Source organism: Typopeltis vanoorti, chromosome 21 (assembly GCF_054136105.1).
Source record: "Typopeltis vanoorti isolate ZY-2024b chromosome 21, IOZ_Tvanoo_1.0, whole genome shotgun sequence".
NCBI classification, from domain to species: Eukaryota; Metazoa; Arthropoda; class Arachnida; order Uropygi; family Thelyphonidae; genus Typopeltis; species Typopeltis vanoorti.
This window is the reverse complement of record NC_143569.1, coordinates 65,192,039-65,208,074: the sequence shown is the minus strand read 5'-3', so window position 1 is coordinate 65,208,074 and position 16,036 is coordinate 65,192,039. Positions and strand designations below refer to the sequence as shown.

The 16,036-nt window shown below is 32.4% G+C and overlaps 1 protein-coding gene across 1 annotated transcript in view; it reads right to left on the bottom strand.

The window, feature by feature from the left end:
- The window catches only part of LOC150094927 (uncharacterized), a 259,949-nt gene that overhangs the window by 98,844 nt on the left and 145,069 nt on the right, over positions 1-16,036 (bottom strand). Inside the window, exon 6 of the mRNA XM_090411150.1 lies at positions 6,241-6,276. Within this exon, the coding sequence (XP_090267276.1) occupies positions 6,241-6,276 (36 nt within the window). The remainder of the gene's footprint in view (positions 1-6,240; positions 6,277-16,036) is intronic.

Below are 16,036 nucleotides of genomic sequence, written 5' to 3'. Positions count from 1 at the left end.
GCAATGCAGAAAAGTTGGAGCCTTCGCCTTCAGCAGCTATCATTCTACTCTGTAATGAGGAAACAGCATAAAAAATATTACAAAAAAGTGTTTGGACATATACCGGATTTTGTTATTTGGAACAGTTTCCTCCTGCACAAGAAAAAATATTTGTCTACCATAACATATCTAGAATACAGAATAGAAATTGTGAAAGCAATGCTGCATGCACATGTGCCTTCTTCAGCAAGCAGAGAAACAGGCAATCCTGCCAGACATCTGAGGTTGAATGCTGCTAACTCCAACCATTATCCCAAAAATCTACCACCAACAGCTAATAAAAAAAAATCTGCACGAAAATGTTATGTATGTAATAAAAAAAATATCAGAAAGGAAACAAAAATCTGGTGCCCTGAGTGTAAAACTGCTTTGTGTGTTTACCCTTGCTTTAGGGTGTTCCACACTGTTCAAGCATTTTAAATTCTGAACAGTATGAAATAAAAAATGTTTCTTTTCAGGACTACAAATATTGATGGAGGGATACGTGAATGTACTGTTTCCTTTTCATCTTGAAGGCGAATTTTTAAGTTCTTTTTATAACACAGAATTATATTTTCGTATTTTCGAAGGAATAAAATATAAGAGGAACTGGAATACTCTTTCCAGTTCCTATTGAACTGGAAAGAGTATACCAGGTAAGCTATTTCACCAAAAAAATAAAATAAAATAAAAAAAATAAATAAAATTAATAAATAAAATATATAAATAATAATGTGAAAATTTTCACCTTGCCAACACTCAACAGTGATGTGATATGGGATCCAAATTTCTTGTTTCGGAGATATATATATATATTACAAAGTTTTGTAATAAAAATTTCTGCTACAATGAAGTTTGACAGAATCACCAATATTATTACTACCTTATTTCTGTTTCTCGTGTGGGAGAAAAATGGTAAAATGTCACTCTTATAATTATATCAGATGTTATAATGGCAAAAATTGTAAGAAAAAAATCATTTGCACTTTCTCTTCAAAACATGAAGAAAGAACACTGTAAATTCAGCCAGTGGAAAAGAAAATACTACATATTTTTCTTCTGTTATCTGATTTCTTTTTCTTTTAGTACAAAGAAGAAATCACTGCATATAACATGGAGTATGCAGGAAGGAAAAAATCCGGAAACTGGTTATGTTATAACGAATAGAGAAATCATGTCAGAAAAAATTATTCACGTAACATTCTAATATTAGCAGACATACCATTTTCTTCTAGGTTAGATATCTAATGTAACTAAACCTTTGCTACTATTTTACACTAAAATGAATGGGTATGTTCCCCAAGTGATTTACATTTGTAACAGTTGTCTTGCGAGCGATTTATGAAATAAATTCTCTGAAATATCTGCAAATTGAAGAGGTCTATACCAACCCCCCCATCAAAAAACAAGATTATGAAACGCATATGCACTTTTTCTTTTAAAATAATTCAAATCCTCTTTTTCAAGATAATTGTATGAAATAATTTATAATTTTAGGATAATAGGATAATAAACGTGAAACTGATCATTATAAATTAAGAAATTATTTTGGCATAAATAATGTATCAGCATGTAAAAGAAATGTCAGTATTTCTGTTAGGATATCTGTAATCAACAATCGAAAAGAAACAACATTCTTGATGTATTCTGCACTACAGCTTGAGAAACTTTAGCGTTTTCTCTTTCCTTTCTCAATAGCACCAAGAGTAATAAGCCTTTAGCTTTTCTTCCAGCTAATTATCAAGTATTTCTAAGACATAGATTATTTCAGAAATAGCAACCAGCAGCAGAAGTAGTAATATTTAGATTTTTTTTAAAGAAAAACAAACAAAAATAATACTACTGAACTTTCTTTTGTGTAGTATGCATAAAGAGTTTTATATATTGAAAATATAGCATAGTATTTCTAAATCTTAGAATAATTTCAGCAGACCACTCAAGAGCTGATTTCAGATGCAAAGAAAGAGTACAGAATTAGAAGCTTCGGATATACAACTATTATTGCTTTATTTCTTTGGTCAAAACGGTAAACTGAAACAAATTTAAAGTTGTTATGTAACTGAGTTCCAGGACAGGAGAGGGGAGGGGGGTTTGCAGTAAAAAAATCTTAAAAATGAGCATAAATTTTGAATCATCCCATACAGGATATCTGTCCTATTATATTTTCAAAATATCTACAGTGGTTAAGCACTGGATATTACAGTAATGTGCATCCTAGAAAAAAAAAATCTGTTGCAATTTTAAGCAAAAGAAGAAGACTAAGAGTCTCTGATAAAATATCATTAGGTATAAATTTTTGATACTAAAAAATACACAATATCAGAAACCGAGTAATGCAGTTTATAATCATTTGTTGCTCATAAAAAAAAAAAAAAAAAAAAAAAAATTTCCTAAAATCGAAATGTGGTATTCAATATCCACTTAATTTTGAATATTGAAATATGACTATTCATATAAAGGTATTTTGCAAAGAAAGAAAGCAAAATGTCATATTTATTTCACTAAATGTTATTTAAATATATAAATATTTAACAAAATATTTTAAATGCAAAAAAAAACATTTGAAAATTCGTGAAAAAGAATCTATATTGTCAGTAAATGAAGGAAATTTACTATTACTAAAATATGTTCATTGCAAAAAATCTGTGGTTATTTCAGGATTGATTATTTATTTTCGCAGATGTAAAACTTCTATTTTTGGAAAGAGACACAATAAATTATGGAGGGGAAAAAAAAAAAAAGATCAAATATCCTAGTACAGTAAAGCAAATTCCAAGTACCACAGTACATGTAAAGACAAGTGACTCAAAAGTCCTCCACCACAGTTAATCCGCTAATGGCTCTAAAATCACAGTTAAGGTATTAACAGCAGAGGAGGGTAGATACTTGATAAAAGATAGAATGCCGATGAAGTTTTGATCCATGAAAAATTCTGAGGTAGTCTGGCTATTTCATCTACCTCAGCCAGTAGGAGGGTTAATGTATAGCATCATACATCTCTGCTAGGAGATGTGCTTTGCATTAAGGGTAAATACCAAGGATAGTGATCAAAGCTTATTCCACCTTTACCATGAGTTGCCTGGATTTGCAATACGTGGAGTCGCCCTGACTTGCACTATGTGCAGGTGCAAACTTGACTTACTTGGGAAATAGGATTAAAACCAAGTTTTATTTTAAAATTGTTTGGTATCTTTAATATATATATATATATATACACACATATATATATATATACACATATATATACCAGAATGCAACAAGTAATATACAATTAAATAATCGAAAAGCAAAAATTAAAATAGAGGAATAAAACAAGGTGATACAATGTCACCAAAATAATATTCAATGCTTGCCTACAAGACATTTTTAAAAATCTAAATCGGGGGGAAAAAGTATCAGAATAAATGGTCAATATCTAAGCAATTTAAGATTTGCAGATGACATTGTTCTATTTTCCAAAACACCAGAAGACCTAAAAAATAAATTAAAGAATTAAGCACAGAAAGCAACAAGTCTGGTCTCAACATATGAGGTGCGAGAATTTAATTCCTGATACGGCTGTGTAGTGTTGCTTGTGTGGTGATTTGGATGGAGTCACATGAGTACATGTGAATCTTTGTACACGTGTGCGATTGATGAACTGCATATGAACTGAGAAACAGTCAGGGTAATTTTAAATGAAGAATTGGGTATTTGAAAGATTTCTGCGTAGTTCGAGCCTTAGATCTTGATGGACGAACAGAAGCAGCTTCAAGTTACGACTGATCTTTCTGCAAATAAGCACATATTTCCGAGAGTAATTACAGGTGATGAAAAAATTTATTACTGAATTAGGTCATTCTGCTTATTCATGCAATATAGCTCCCTGTGATTTCTGGCTGTTTCCAAATTAAAGACTATAACTAAAAGGACGAAGATTTTCTGACATCGCCGATGTCCAGCATAATGTGATAAAGGAACTCAAGAGTATTCCAGAAAAAGAGTTCCAGGCCCGTTCCCAAAAACAGAAACATCTGTCAAAACCAGTGTATAAATGTACAAGGGGACTACTTCAATGGCAACAGTAGCCACTAATGTATAGTTCCGAATGTAGTTTTTTTACAGGTGCATTCTGGGAATTAAATTGTCACACCTCATAAATATTGATGAAACTAAAATAATGTACCATTTAATTAAATAATATACTAAAAATACAATACAATTTTTATTGTATTGTATTTAGACAGACATACCTGTCTGTCTAAAAAGAAAAGCATATGAACAATGCATCATACCAGCTATGACATATGGAGTAGAAACTTGGGTAATCTCAAGAAGACTGGAAAACAAATTAGGAGCTGCACAGAGAAACATGGAAAGATCAATGTTAGACATAAAAAGAATAGATAAAGTAAAAAAAAAAACACAGATATCAGAAAAAAAAAGATTAAAAGACATCATTAAAGAAATAAAACTGAAAAAATTGAGATGGGCAGAACACATTGCAAGATGGGGAGACAACCAATGGACAAAAATTTGTACAGAATGGCAAGCACGAGAATTCAAGAAGACCTGGCAGGCCATCAGCAAGGTGGAGAGATAAACGCTACATCGTTCAATGGGAAATGACTGAAGATTATGGGTCAGAGACATAGAAATGTGGAAAAATATGGAGGAAATCATCATCCAGCAGTGGATGGATAAGGATTGATGATGATAATGATTATGTTAATGGATAGTATGGGTCTCCTGCAATGAGTCTTTTGACACCTGAAGCATAGATATATAAATGATAATAATAATAATCTATACAATTGTTTCTATTTTATATGTCATTTTTTTATAGTAAATATTTTAATTTTTTTTTTATTATTGAGTTTCATTCTTTGGAAAAACAGAAAATGTTGATCCCCGATATCAATGCATCATCACAGGCACGAACATTCTAACCAACTAATAAACAAAATAAAAATTATATTTATAAATTTTTAGTTAACTTACTCTCCATGACTGACTTTTAACATATAGGTTGGATACAGACAAGGTGAGAGTTAACATAACTGTGCAGTCCACAGGATTTTACAAATGAATTAATATCACTCCTCATATCTCTTCAAAAATACCTATCCTTAATTCTATGCCAAGTTTTCTCAAATCCTTGATGACCAGCTAGATAGAATCATGAAAGGTATAGAGAATCCAAGCTTTCACATTAACTGAAATTAAAATTTTCACTTTAATTCTACCATCAACCATCTATCATGAGAATAATAAACCATCCTCATCTAAATAGAACTTTTCACGACACAAAAATTCCCCAGGAACAAATTTATCCCTTTGAATTTTTTTCATATACACTTTTCAAAATGGTATCCCTTTTCTGAACTTCAACTACAAGAAGTTTTTCACAATTTTGACAAGCTTTCTAGTCTTAATCTTATTCAACTCATCTATCTTGTTAATTTGAAAATCTTCAACCTTTAAATTATACCAAGAAGTATGTTCTTTACTATCTGATTCCAAAAATCTAGACAGATAACCACATTTTTCTCACCAGGAATATAATTAATACCAATATCATATTCTTGGAGTTCTATGGTCCATCTAATCATACACTACTTTTTATCTTTCACTGAGGATAAAAATGAAAGTGGTTGGTGATCAGATCTAAGGATAATATGCTGTACTAGTAATAAATATCTAAATTTTCTCAGAGAAAAGACAACTGCTAGTTCCTCTTTCTCCATGACAGAATAATTGATTTCAGCTGAAAGTTTTCTGTTAATAAAAGCAACATGTTTAAAATCAAATATCTGTTCTAATATAGAAGCATATAGAGTGCCACTTCCCTTATGCTCAAGATGATTGCCCCTTATGGCCCTGTTGGTCCATGAGTCCTTATTCAATATATTTGGACCATTCCACCATATCTGGTGGGCTCCCCTATCCGCCACGTAGGGGATGCACTCTCTACAGATTACAAGATCCCCTGAAAGCCCCCCTTCTGAAAAAAAAAGTCCTGCAGACACATGAAAAGTAGTATTTTGAGAACTAAATGCCACACTTAATTGGAACAGTGCATAAATGCATAAATATGTAAATTATAAAGAAATGTCAATACAAATGATAATTCTTTCTTGCTGCACTGAATAAAATACTGCTGCACACAACCAAACATCCATATGAAACAACAACTGTTAATTAATTTAAAGCATGTAAACTTAAAAAAAAAGTAAAGGTTACCTCAGGTAGACTGGCAATGGCTTCCTTCAGCGCATCCTAGAGATAACAGGAAGGCAGCAGAAATAACTTTCATTTTAACACACCTAAAACTTCTGAAATTTTTTGCTAAGAAAAGAACTTATATTTCTTATATATATATATATATATATATTAGCAAAATATTCCTATATGAAGTTAAAATAACATTATCTGGAGAAAGTTAAATTTGATATATAATTTACTATAAGAAATAGTAATATATGAAACAATCGCTTATTGGATAACTAATTCAACATTGCTAATTAACAGACATGAATGATGCTAACTAGTTGACTAGCAATGCCCACTGTGGTCAAACAAACTGATGGTAATGTTTTTTTTTTGGCAAACATCTAGTCATTACTCAATTTAAGAATTACTGAATGGCAACACAATTTAATTTAGTGGACACTCTTTATTAGGTCACCTACCTAACAGCAAATAGCATTCTTCAGCCTTCAGATACAACTGCATTTTGCATTTGCCTGAAATTATTTCCATACTGCATTATTCTACAGGAATACAACTGTTATCTGGTGGGTAAAATGAATGCAAGCAAGACGAAATATACATGTTCATCTAGGCTGTGAAAAAATGTAGGTTCTGGCATTCAGATATCACTCATCAGTACCAAGAAAATACTACACACTGATGATTGATGCACCCCCCCCCCCCCAGTTACTCCAATCTTAGAAAACATTTTTTAAAAGTAAATGTACACCCAACTGTAAGTGTTCAACAGAAGTTCAGTGACTCACTTCTTCCATACCTTTTTTTAAGGGACAGTTTCCTTCTTGTAAATCATAATAAAATAAAAATAAGAGAAATTGATAAAATGACTTATTATTAAATTTGTCAATATATTAATCAAAGCTAAAGGGGAAAAAATTATTTTTTTTCAAATGCAGCATATATATATATATATATGTACTTTAAACTTAACAATCTCTACTTCAACTGTCATTTTTCTATGATTATAAAAAGTTTTTGATATCTTTATTTTATAAAACCAGTTTTAAAATGTAATATTATTTGTTGATTTCCTACTCCCCTTCTTGTGTTACATATCTATGTTAATATATTATTTTGAATTATAATACAATATGATAAAAAGTATGTCATACATTTTTAATGAAGTTTAATATCGTTAAAAACAGTTCTACCTTTTGACCCATTTTAAAAGCAGTAAAAGGTATCTGGCTATCGATCATCTCCATTAGCAGATGTAATAATCCAGAAATGATATTCCATGTGTGATACCAAATTCAGAATACTGAAGAAGTAAAAAAAAAAAAGAGTAACCTGGTATATGTTCCTGAACACCAGAAAGGAATCACTCATAGGTTATCAAAAGCAGAAAAAGGTGTAAGTGCAAGTGATTTATACAGTATGTGATAAAACGTTTTGTGTCTCTGTGAAACTATAGAGTTCTACACAGAGATGATAGTTTACTAGACAGTTTTGTAAATATGCAATGATAAGTGACAGTTAAGATATATGCACTGAGAGGCCAAATGTTTACTTCCTTGCCATGGATGGAGAAAGCTCAGATCTCTCACAGAGGTAGTTTCAAATTTTATAAATTTAAAATATTTCATAAAGATTTCAGATGATATGACAAATAAATGTGATGATTCTTTCTAACATACTGATAAATTAAACACAGATAGAGAAACACAGGTATAACAAATATTAAAATATACTTGGATAATTTTTGAAACTGATAATAAATAATCAGAATAATTTAAAAAGTAGATGCAAGAAAATGTAACTATCTTAATGACAGCAAATGCAGTTACTTTCTGGGTTTTAACTTACTGCTTAAAACTAATGGAATAAATATTTTTAACTGTAGTTTTATACTCAAATTAATGGCATTCGTATCATAATGAATAACTAATATTAAAGTCTATAATATTAATGATTATAGAGATATATAATAAGTATCCAAATATCGATTCGCTTATCCCATAGTCTGCTTAAAAGCATACTGCCAGTACACATATCCCACAGTCTGCTTAAAAGCATACTGCCAGTATCATAACACCTACTTGTGATAAAGACCAAAACTACAGGTATTGAATTCTGGGATATTATGCTCTAAATATTAAACAGAAAAATAAATGAAATATAGAGGGGAAAAAAAAAGCATGTAGTACTTTTTGAATTTTAGTTTTCATCAGTTAAATCAATCAGACATACACAATTAACATATAAAAATACTACTGGCAGTAGATGGAAAGTGCCCTTCCACAATGAGTCCCTGAACTCCTTGAAGGTGTCACATGGTAGTAGCAACAATAATAATAAATCATATAATAAAAGTCTTGAAGCACACACTTATTTACTTTCCCACTTCCCAACAGTTTCAATATTTAAGTCAAAATGATTTTTTTTAAATGAGTTTTTAAACATGAAACGTAACCAGTTTTTGTGACTATCTGAACAATGACTACTTAGCCATCCAATTTACTGTGGGGATTGAACAAGAAAGTGCACTAGTCATCTTGGACATAATCCAAAACAATAGTAAAACACTTCACATTCTTAGTGACCTGGAAAGCAACTTATGCACAGAGATAACTGAATGCCAGATCAAATGATCCTCAAAGTCAAAAATGGGTCATTCAAATTCTCAAACAAATGAAAATACCCAAGGATCTAGTAAAATCAGAACAAGAAGTCAAGTTTAATATGCTCTTTAAGGCTATAATAAGACGCACAAAAATTTTTTTTGTGTGTCTTATTATAGCCTTACTCACCATTAGAGAAATTGCAAAAACAATTTTGAGATTTCTTGGAATGGCTATTTTGCTATTTGTAGGAGTGGCAATGATGAAAATCAAAAAGACCTTTTAAAGTATCACATCATCACCAATAATTTCCTAATAAGTATCTTCAAGGAGTATACAGGATACTATGACTGTACCACATAATTATATTCCCGTTATTACATCAGTAATGATGTGAACATAACTGTGAATGATGGAAGTATGTTTAATATTGAGAACACACAAATATTGTGAGACTCTGTAATTTTTTTTTCTAAGGTACCTTTAACTGCATCAATTCATTCACCTAGATCTTGGTCTTCCTCTGGGTCTTTATCCTACTAACTTGGCATCGAACAAGTAGGATAATAGGAAAGGATTGAGGAATCCTTTCCTCTTCCAAAAGAATATGTAAGCATGCCACCTTAGATTAGCTCTGCTTATATATTCTTGAATGCTAACAAAATCAAATTCCTTCCTAATAGCTTCATTTTTAATAAGATTCTGCCACTGATGACTCCTCTAATTTTTTCAAAACTTTCATATTTGTAGTCACCAGTCTCTGGTCAACTGTTTTATTTCTAACTCCACTCTCAGATCATTAGTTAAAACTGGTTTAAACACGGTCTTATAATACTGCTAGTTTAGTGTTTTGGTAAATTTCTCACTTATTCCATAAAAATTTATTCAACTCCCCAGTTAAATAAATCACATAAGGTAGTCTACAGCCAATGGGCCAAAGATGGTTTTAAAATGACAATCTCCAAATTTTGAGCAAATTAGTACTTGTTTAATTTGCCCGAAATTAGTTTCTTAGGCTTATAACTTCAATGGAATACCATATTCCTTCCTCCTCCCCATTTAGTCCTATGCAAAGAAATGAACAAGGCATCTGGCTTCCCATATAATGATGACAGCACATTCATTTATTATGTTCTTCAAGGTATTTAGATGCTAACAGTCATCCTATTTGTTCATAGCAGACCAAGTTGCAAAATAAGGCTCTCAAAAGATGGCATTCTTCCAAGAAGAACAGATGAGGAACTTGATGTGCTTCAAAACTGATGTGAAAATTACATTTATTAAGATCTTTGGCTATCTTTTCATGGGGGAGAGGAATTAACAATATGGGCTATGGGCATGTAATATTTTACTTTTGTAAAGTAGTGTGCATTGCTTGACAAACTCCTCTGAGTCATTGTATTAAGGATAACACTGTTAGGATGGGGGGGGGTGAATGTACTGACTTTCTATAAATGGAAAATGCTATGATCTCCTAATCCAGATTTACAAGTTCACAAAAGTGGATATAGTCCATATGTTCTTTACACCTAACCTCAGCAGAATGGCCAGTCTGACCACCATACTCAGGCTGCATGAGCATGAACACTTGCAATTTGTGTTTGGTGAAAGGAAATAAAAAGGCAAGTTTTTTAACTTGAGAAAAGGAGACAGAAAAATGGAAGTTCTCTAAAATATGAAATACTTTTCTGAAAAATCTTTAGCATAATAGAACAAAAATCCCATAAGATTTTCATCAGAAGGCTGCTTAGGTCAATAATTGTTAAGTACTCTGTTTGGGAGTAGATATTTTTGTAGTCATTAGAATACAGTTCTTTTTTAATATGATTTATTTCATATGTAAGCAATTCTTTATCAGAACAAATAACATTGTTTGATTGACAAGATTTTGATGACACCAAGCTCTTCTGCCTAGCTGGATGATGTGAACCAGCTTGTGAGTATCTGCAATAACCATAGCCTTTCTATAGACAGAGAATTATAAAAGGCTATCAGGAGGATGATGTATACGATGATCAAGAAAATATATTATTTTTGAGGAGCTCCATGGTGAATTTGATGCACTGACTGCTGTTAATCTTAAAAAGGAAAGATCACTCCATCCACAAAAACCAACACCAAACACAAGCTTGAAAACCTGGTGCACAATATGAATTATATAAATATTGGCTGGTTTGATGAAATTAGCTGCCCATGGCTGTTTCTTCAACTTGCTGATCATATTTTCCTTTATAAATAAAATAACATGCTTTCATAACAAACTGAATAAGATTTGTAGTATGAAGGGGAAATTTATTGTTTTGAGTTGAAGAGCATATTGTAATGGTAGGTTGGTGAACAATGAACAGATATCGACATCAAAATTCACCATTACCATATTTTTTAGTCAGATCAATGTTCTTAATTTTTTAAATAAAGTCAGAAGTACTTTTATGCAGGAGAATATATCCATTAACAAATTACATAGGGGTGCTTAAGGGTCAAAGCTGTATAACTGAGAGGAGACCTCCACATAGCCTTTAAAGGAATGCGGAGAACCGACCAGGGCTTCTGACCTAATGTCCAATCCTCACCTTCTCGTGGTGCACCCTGTTGGGTATCTACTTTGATACTGAACGAACGAGGATGGGCTGGCAATTTGGGATTTAGCCGACCAAATTGTATTCTTATTGGTTAAACCAAAATAAAAAATGATGGTACAACATGACAAAATTTCATGCCGGCTGGGGCGTCGCACGGTTAAACAAGGCCCCCGTTGTTTTCGCCAGGGAACCAGGGCGAACAGCGAAAAGTCAGCTACTGGAACAAATCTGAAAATAAACCCCAACTCAACATCACCAGAGTTAAAGATCGGTACTATCAACGTAAGAAGCCTGAAGGGCAAAGAAATGGAGCTAGCTGAGGAATTAGATAAGTAACAGATCGACATAATAGGGGTGACTGAAACAAAAAAGACCAAAACTGGTGAGATCTTTCTGAGCAATAAATACAAAATGTTATATTCAGGCAATGACAATCAAGGAAAAGAAGGAGTAGCCATAGTATTCAACACAAAATACGAGGCTAATCTTCTTGAATGGCAGTCAATCTCAAGTATAGTAATGTGGGCAAATATGAGAATGGGGAACTGGACAATGAGACTTATTTGTGCCTATGGCCCCCCAGAAGGTTCTACTAAGGTAGAAGTGGAGGAATTTTTTGAGGCTTTAGAAAAAGCAACTGACACAATGAAAAAGGAAAAGTTGGTCCTTGTTGGGGATCTAAATAGCAGAGTAGGAAATGATTGTGAGATATACAAAAATATTTTGGGAAAATTTGGAGAAAAGAGCAAAGCTAATAATAATGGCAAATATCTGTTGGATTTCTGCTCAGGACATGGACTGGTTATTACTAACACCATGTTCCAACATAAAAATGTGTACAAATTCACATGGAGAGAAGAGGCTAGGAATAATAAAAGTCTCATTGACTATGTTATTGTTGATAGTGATGTTTTCTCCTTGGTGCAGGACACCAGAGTGTACAGAGGATTTGAAATTGGAAGTGATCACTATTTAGTCTTGAGCAGGATAAAATTGAATTTCATATTGAAAATAATAACATGTAAGAAACTTTTAAAGCGAATAAAAGTTGAGCAGCTCTCAGATGTGAACTGTAGACTAAAATACAGAAATATTATTGAAAAGAAAATGAAAGAGTTTGAGAACAGGAATCAAACCTTGGAGATTCAGTGGCAAACTCTGAAGGAAACATTGATTGATTCTGCCAGAGAGGCATGTGGTGAGGTTGTGTGCAAGGATAAAAAAAATCAGAACTCCATGGTGGACACAGGAAGTTAAAGAGGCAGTGAAGGAAAAGAAGAAAGCATATCAAAAGTTCCTGGCAAATAAGTCAGCTTTTACTCTTACAGAATACAGAGACAAATGTAAGAAAGCTAAACAGTGTGTAAAACTAGCTAAACAAAAGTCATGGGAGGACTTTGGCAAGAATATAGAAAATAAATATCAAGAAGGTGGCAAAATATTCTGGAGGTTGTTGAAGAAGCTTAGGAATGGAGGAAAGAGTGCTGTAAAAGGAATTAGAGATGATAAAGGTGAAATGAAAACAGGAGAAAAAGATATCCTTGAAGTATGGAGTAATTACTTTGAAAAACTGCTAAATGTAACAAGCAATGATGACAGCACAGTGATAAAAAACACTGACCAGGCATGCAGTCAGGAATACATATCCATACTTGAAGTCGAAAAAGCCATCAAAGGCTTGAAATGTGGAAAGGCAGCAGGAGTAGATGATATTCGACCAGAAATGCTGAAGTATGGTGGTATAAGAGTCTTACAGTGGCTGCACTGCATAGTTCAGAAAGCCTGAACAGAGGGACGAATTCCCAATGATTGGAGTAGAGCTCTCATAGTACCCATATATAAAAAGGGAAATAAAACTGAATGTGAGAATTACAGAGGTATTTCCCTACTGAGTGTTCCTGGCAAGATCTATGCAAGTATACTTGAGAAACGGTTGAGAAGAATTGTGGAAGAAAAGCTTGGTGAAGAACAAGCTGGATTCAGGCCAAATAGAGGCTGTCAGGATCAGATCTTCACTTTACGACAAATAGTCGAGAAAGCATGGGAATATAACAAAGATCTGTATTTAAGTTTTGTCGATTTGGAAAAGGCATATGACAAGGTGCCAAGAGAGAAGCTATTCAATACGTTGCAGTTATATGGTGTCAATGGGGCATTATATCAAGCAATACTTAGTCTTTATTTGAGTTGTGAGTCAGCAGTTAGAATTGAAGGAAGTACAGGAAGATGGTTTAATGTTAAATCTGGTGTGAGACAAGGATGTACATTATCCCCTCTGTTATTCATTATCTATACGGATCACATTATGAAGGAATGTGGTATTAAACCTGATATCAAAATTGGAGATGTTAATGTCAGCTCTTTGCTTTATGCGGATGATGTTATACTTCTAAATAAATCTGCTACAAGTCTGCAAGATTCTCTGACTAAATTGAATAGCTGTTGTAATAGATATGATATGAAGGTCAGCAATAAAAAGACAAAGACAATGAAAATAGGCAGAATCATTGAAAATTTCAACTGTGTTGTGAATGGAGAACCTGTGGAACAAGTAAAACATTTCAGCTACTTAGGCACAATTTTTACTGAAGATGGTAAACTAAATATAGAAACAGACAACAGAATCAGCAAAGCTGGTATCGTGGGAAGTCAGTTGAATAAATTCATATGGAATAAGAAAGAAATTAGTCGGAACACTAAATTAGCTGTATACAAGACAGTTTTCAAACCAATTTTAACTTATGGATCTGAGAGCTGGGTCAGAAGTAAAACACTTGACCAAAGACTAGAGACCGCAGATATGAGAGTCCTGAGAAAGATTAGAGGCGTGAACAGATGGCATCAATGGCAATATCATATTAAAAATGAGGATATTAGGAAAGAACTTGACATTGTCAGCATCCAGGAATGCGTTAGCAGAGCTAATCTCAGATGGTATGGTCACTTAAATAGAATGGGAGAGGAAAGATTAGCAAAACAAGTGTTCTCTGCCAGGTTGGCAGGAAAACGACCCAGAGGAAGACCAAGATATAGGTGGATTGATACGGTACAAAGTGCTTTAGACGATAGAAATATAAGATCTGATAATGTTGCAGTCTTGACAAGTAACAGACTGATTTGGAGGAAAATTGCAGATAGGAAGTTAGTAATGATGTAATTTTTTCATGTAGTACTGTCATATCCTGTACACCCCTTGAGGGTACATGGCAGAAATTTGATGATGATGACGACAAATTACATAAAAAAACAAAATATTATTAAAAATTTTATTTGGTTTATCACATCACAGAAAAGCATATCACCGGTATGTGTGTGTGTGTATATATATATATATATATATAGAGAGAGAGAGAGAGAGAGAGAGAGAGAACATACAGTTTGACAGTTTGTTAGCCAGAGCATTTGTGAAATCAGTTCTTTAGAAAGCATTAATATAATAAGGCAAAATACAGTGGAACACAATGAAACTATTCATTCTTTAACAAAAACAAATTACACAATTATTCTGCTTGCCCACATTTATTAATAAATTTTGTTTAACAAATGAAGGGCACTTGATTAATTCAATCTAACTGGTTCACAATGTAAAAGTAAGAGAAAGAGGAATTTTGTTAATAAATGTCCAAGGTCATTAAAAGATGCAAGTCCCAAATCCTTAATCACTTTTAGTATTTGGGACTAGCATCTTTACTGCCTATGTTCACACATATCTGTAGAGTAGCTTGTGGCCGAAAGCTGGTAACAAGTGATTAAAGGTAATGATAGAAAATATTCACCATCATCTATGGGAAAAAAAAAAAAAAAAAAAAAAAAAAAAAAAAAAAAAAAAAAATTCAATAAAGATATTTACATTAAACAGCAATTCTGATTTGTGAGATGGAACATAAAATGCAGAAACTTAAATTTACCTACTGAAGAATGGGTAAATTTAAGGTCTTGCCTGTTCAACACAAAATATTCTTTGGAAATGGTAGAAGAAACTGAAATGACAAATCACTGGTATTGAAAAGAGTCATGTATGAAATCAAGTTTAATTGGTTTCTCTTTCCATCTATTATATCTAATTCTTCTTTGAAAAAACAAACATGTTAAGACAATGATTACTGTCAAAATATAAAAAATAAAATAAAATAAAGCTAATTAACAAACCACACAATTAGCAACAGCCTGCCATGTCCATAGTTTGAAGAGTAGGATTAGATTTAGATATCCATAGTTTGAAGAGTAGGATTAGATTTTCATCAAATCAAAAAGATCTAGACTAATCTTCAAGAGCACATAATACTGGTCTGAACAGAACATATTTCTCAGAACCTAACATGCTATTAGATGAGTCTTCAAAATCAAGCTCAAAAAAAAAGTTGCATTATACTTATAAATACAGTATTACTAAATAGAACAATTAAAACTCAAATATTACAAAAAAGATACATTTCCAATATTTTTGATGATTCTTGTTTTTGTATGCAAGAGAACTTCAATGATGTGATTCAGGTTAAGGAGAAAGCATAAGTATGACTCATAAGTATAAGTATGACTAAAATAATAACAGTAATATGGAAACCAGGTGCAAAATACACCAATAATATCTGAGCTCAACTAAAATTAGATAATACAATGCTA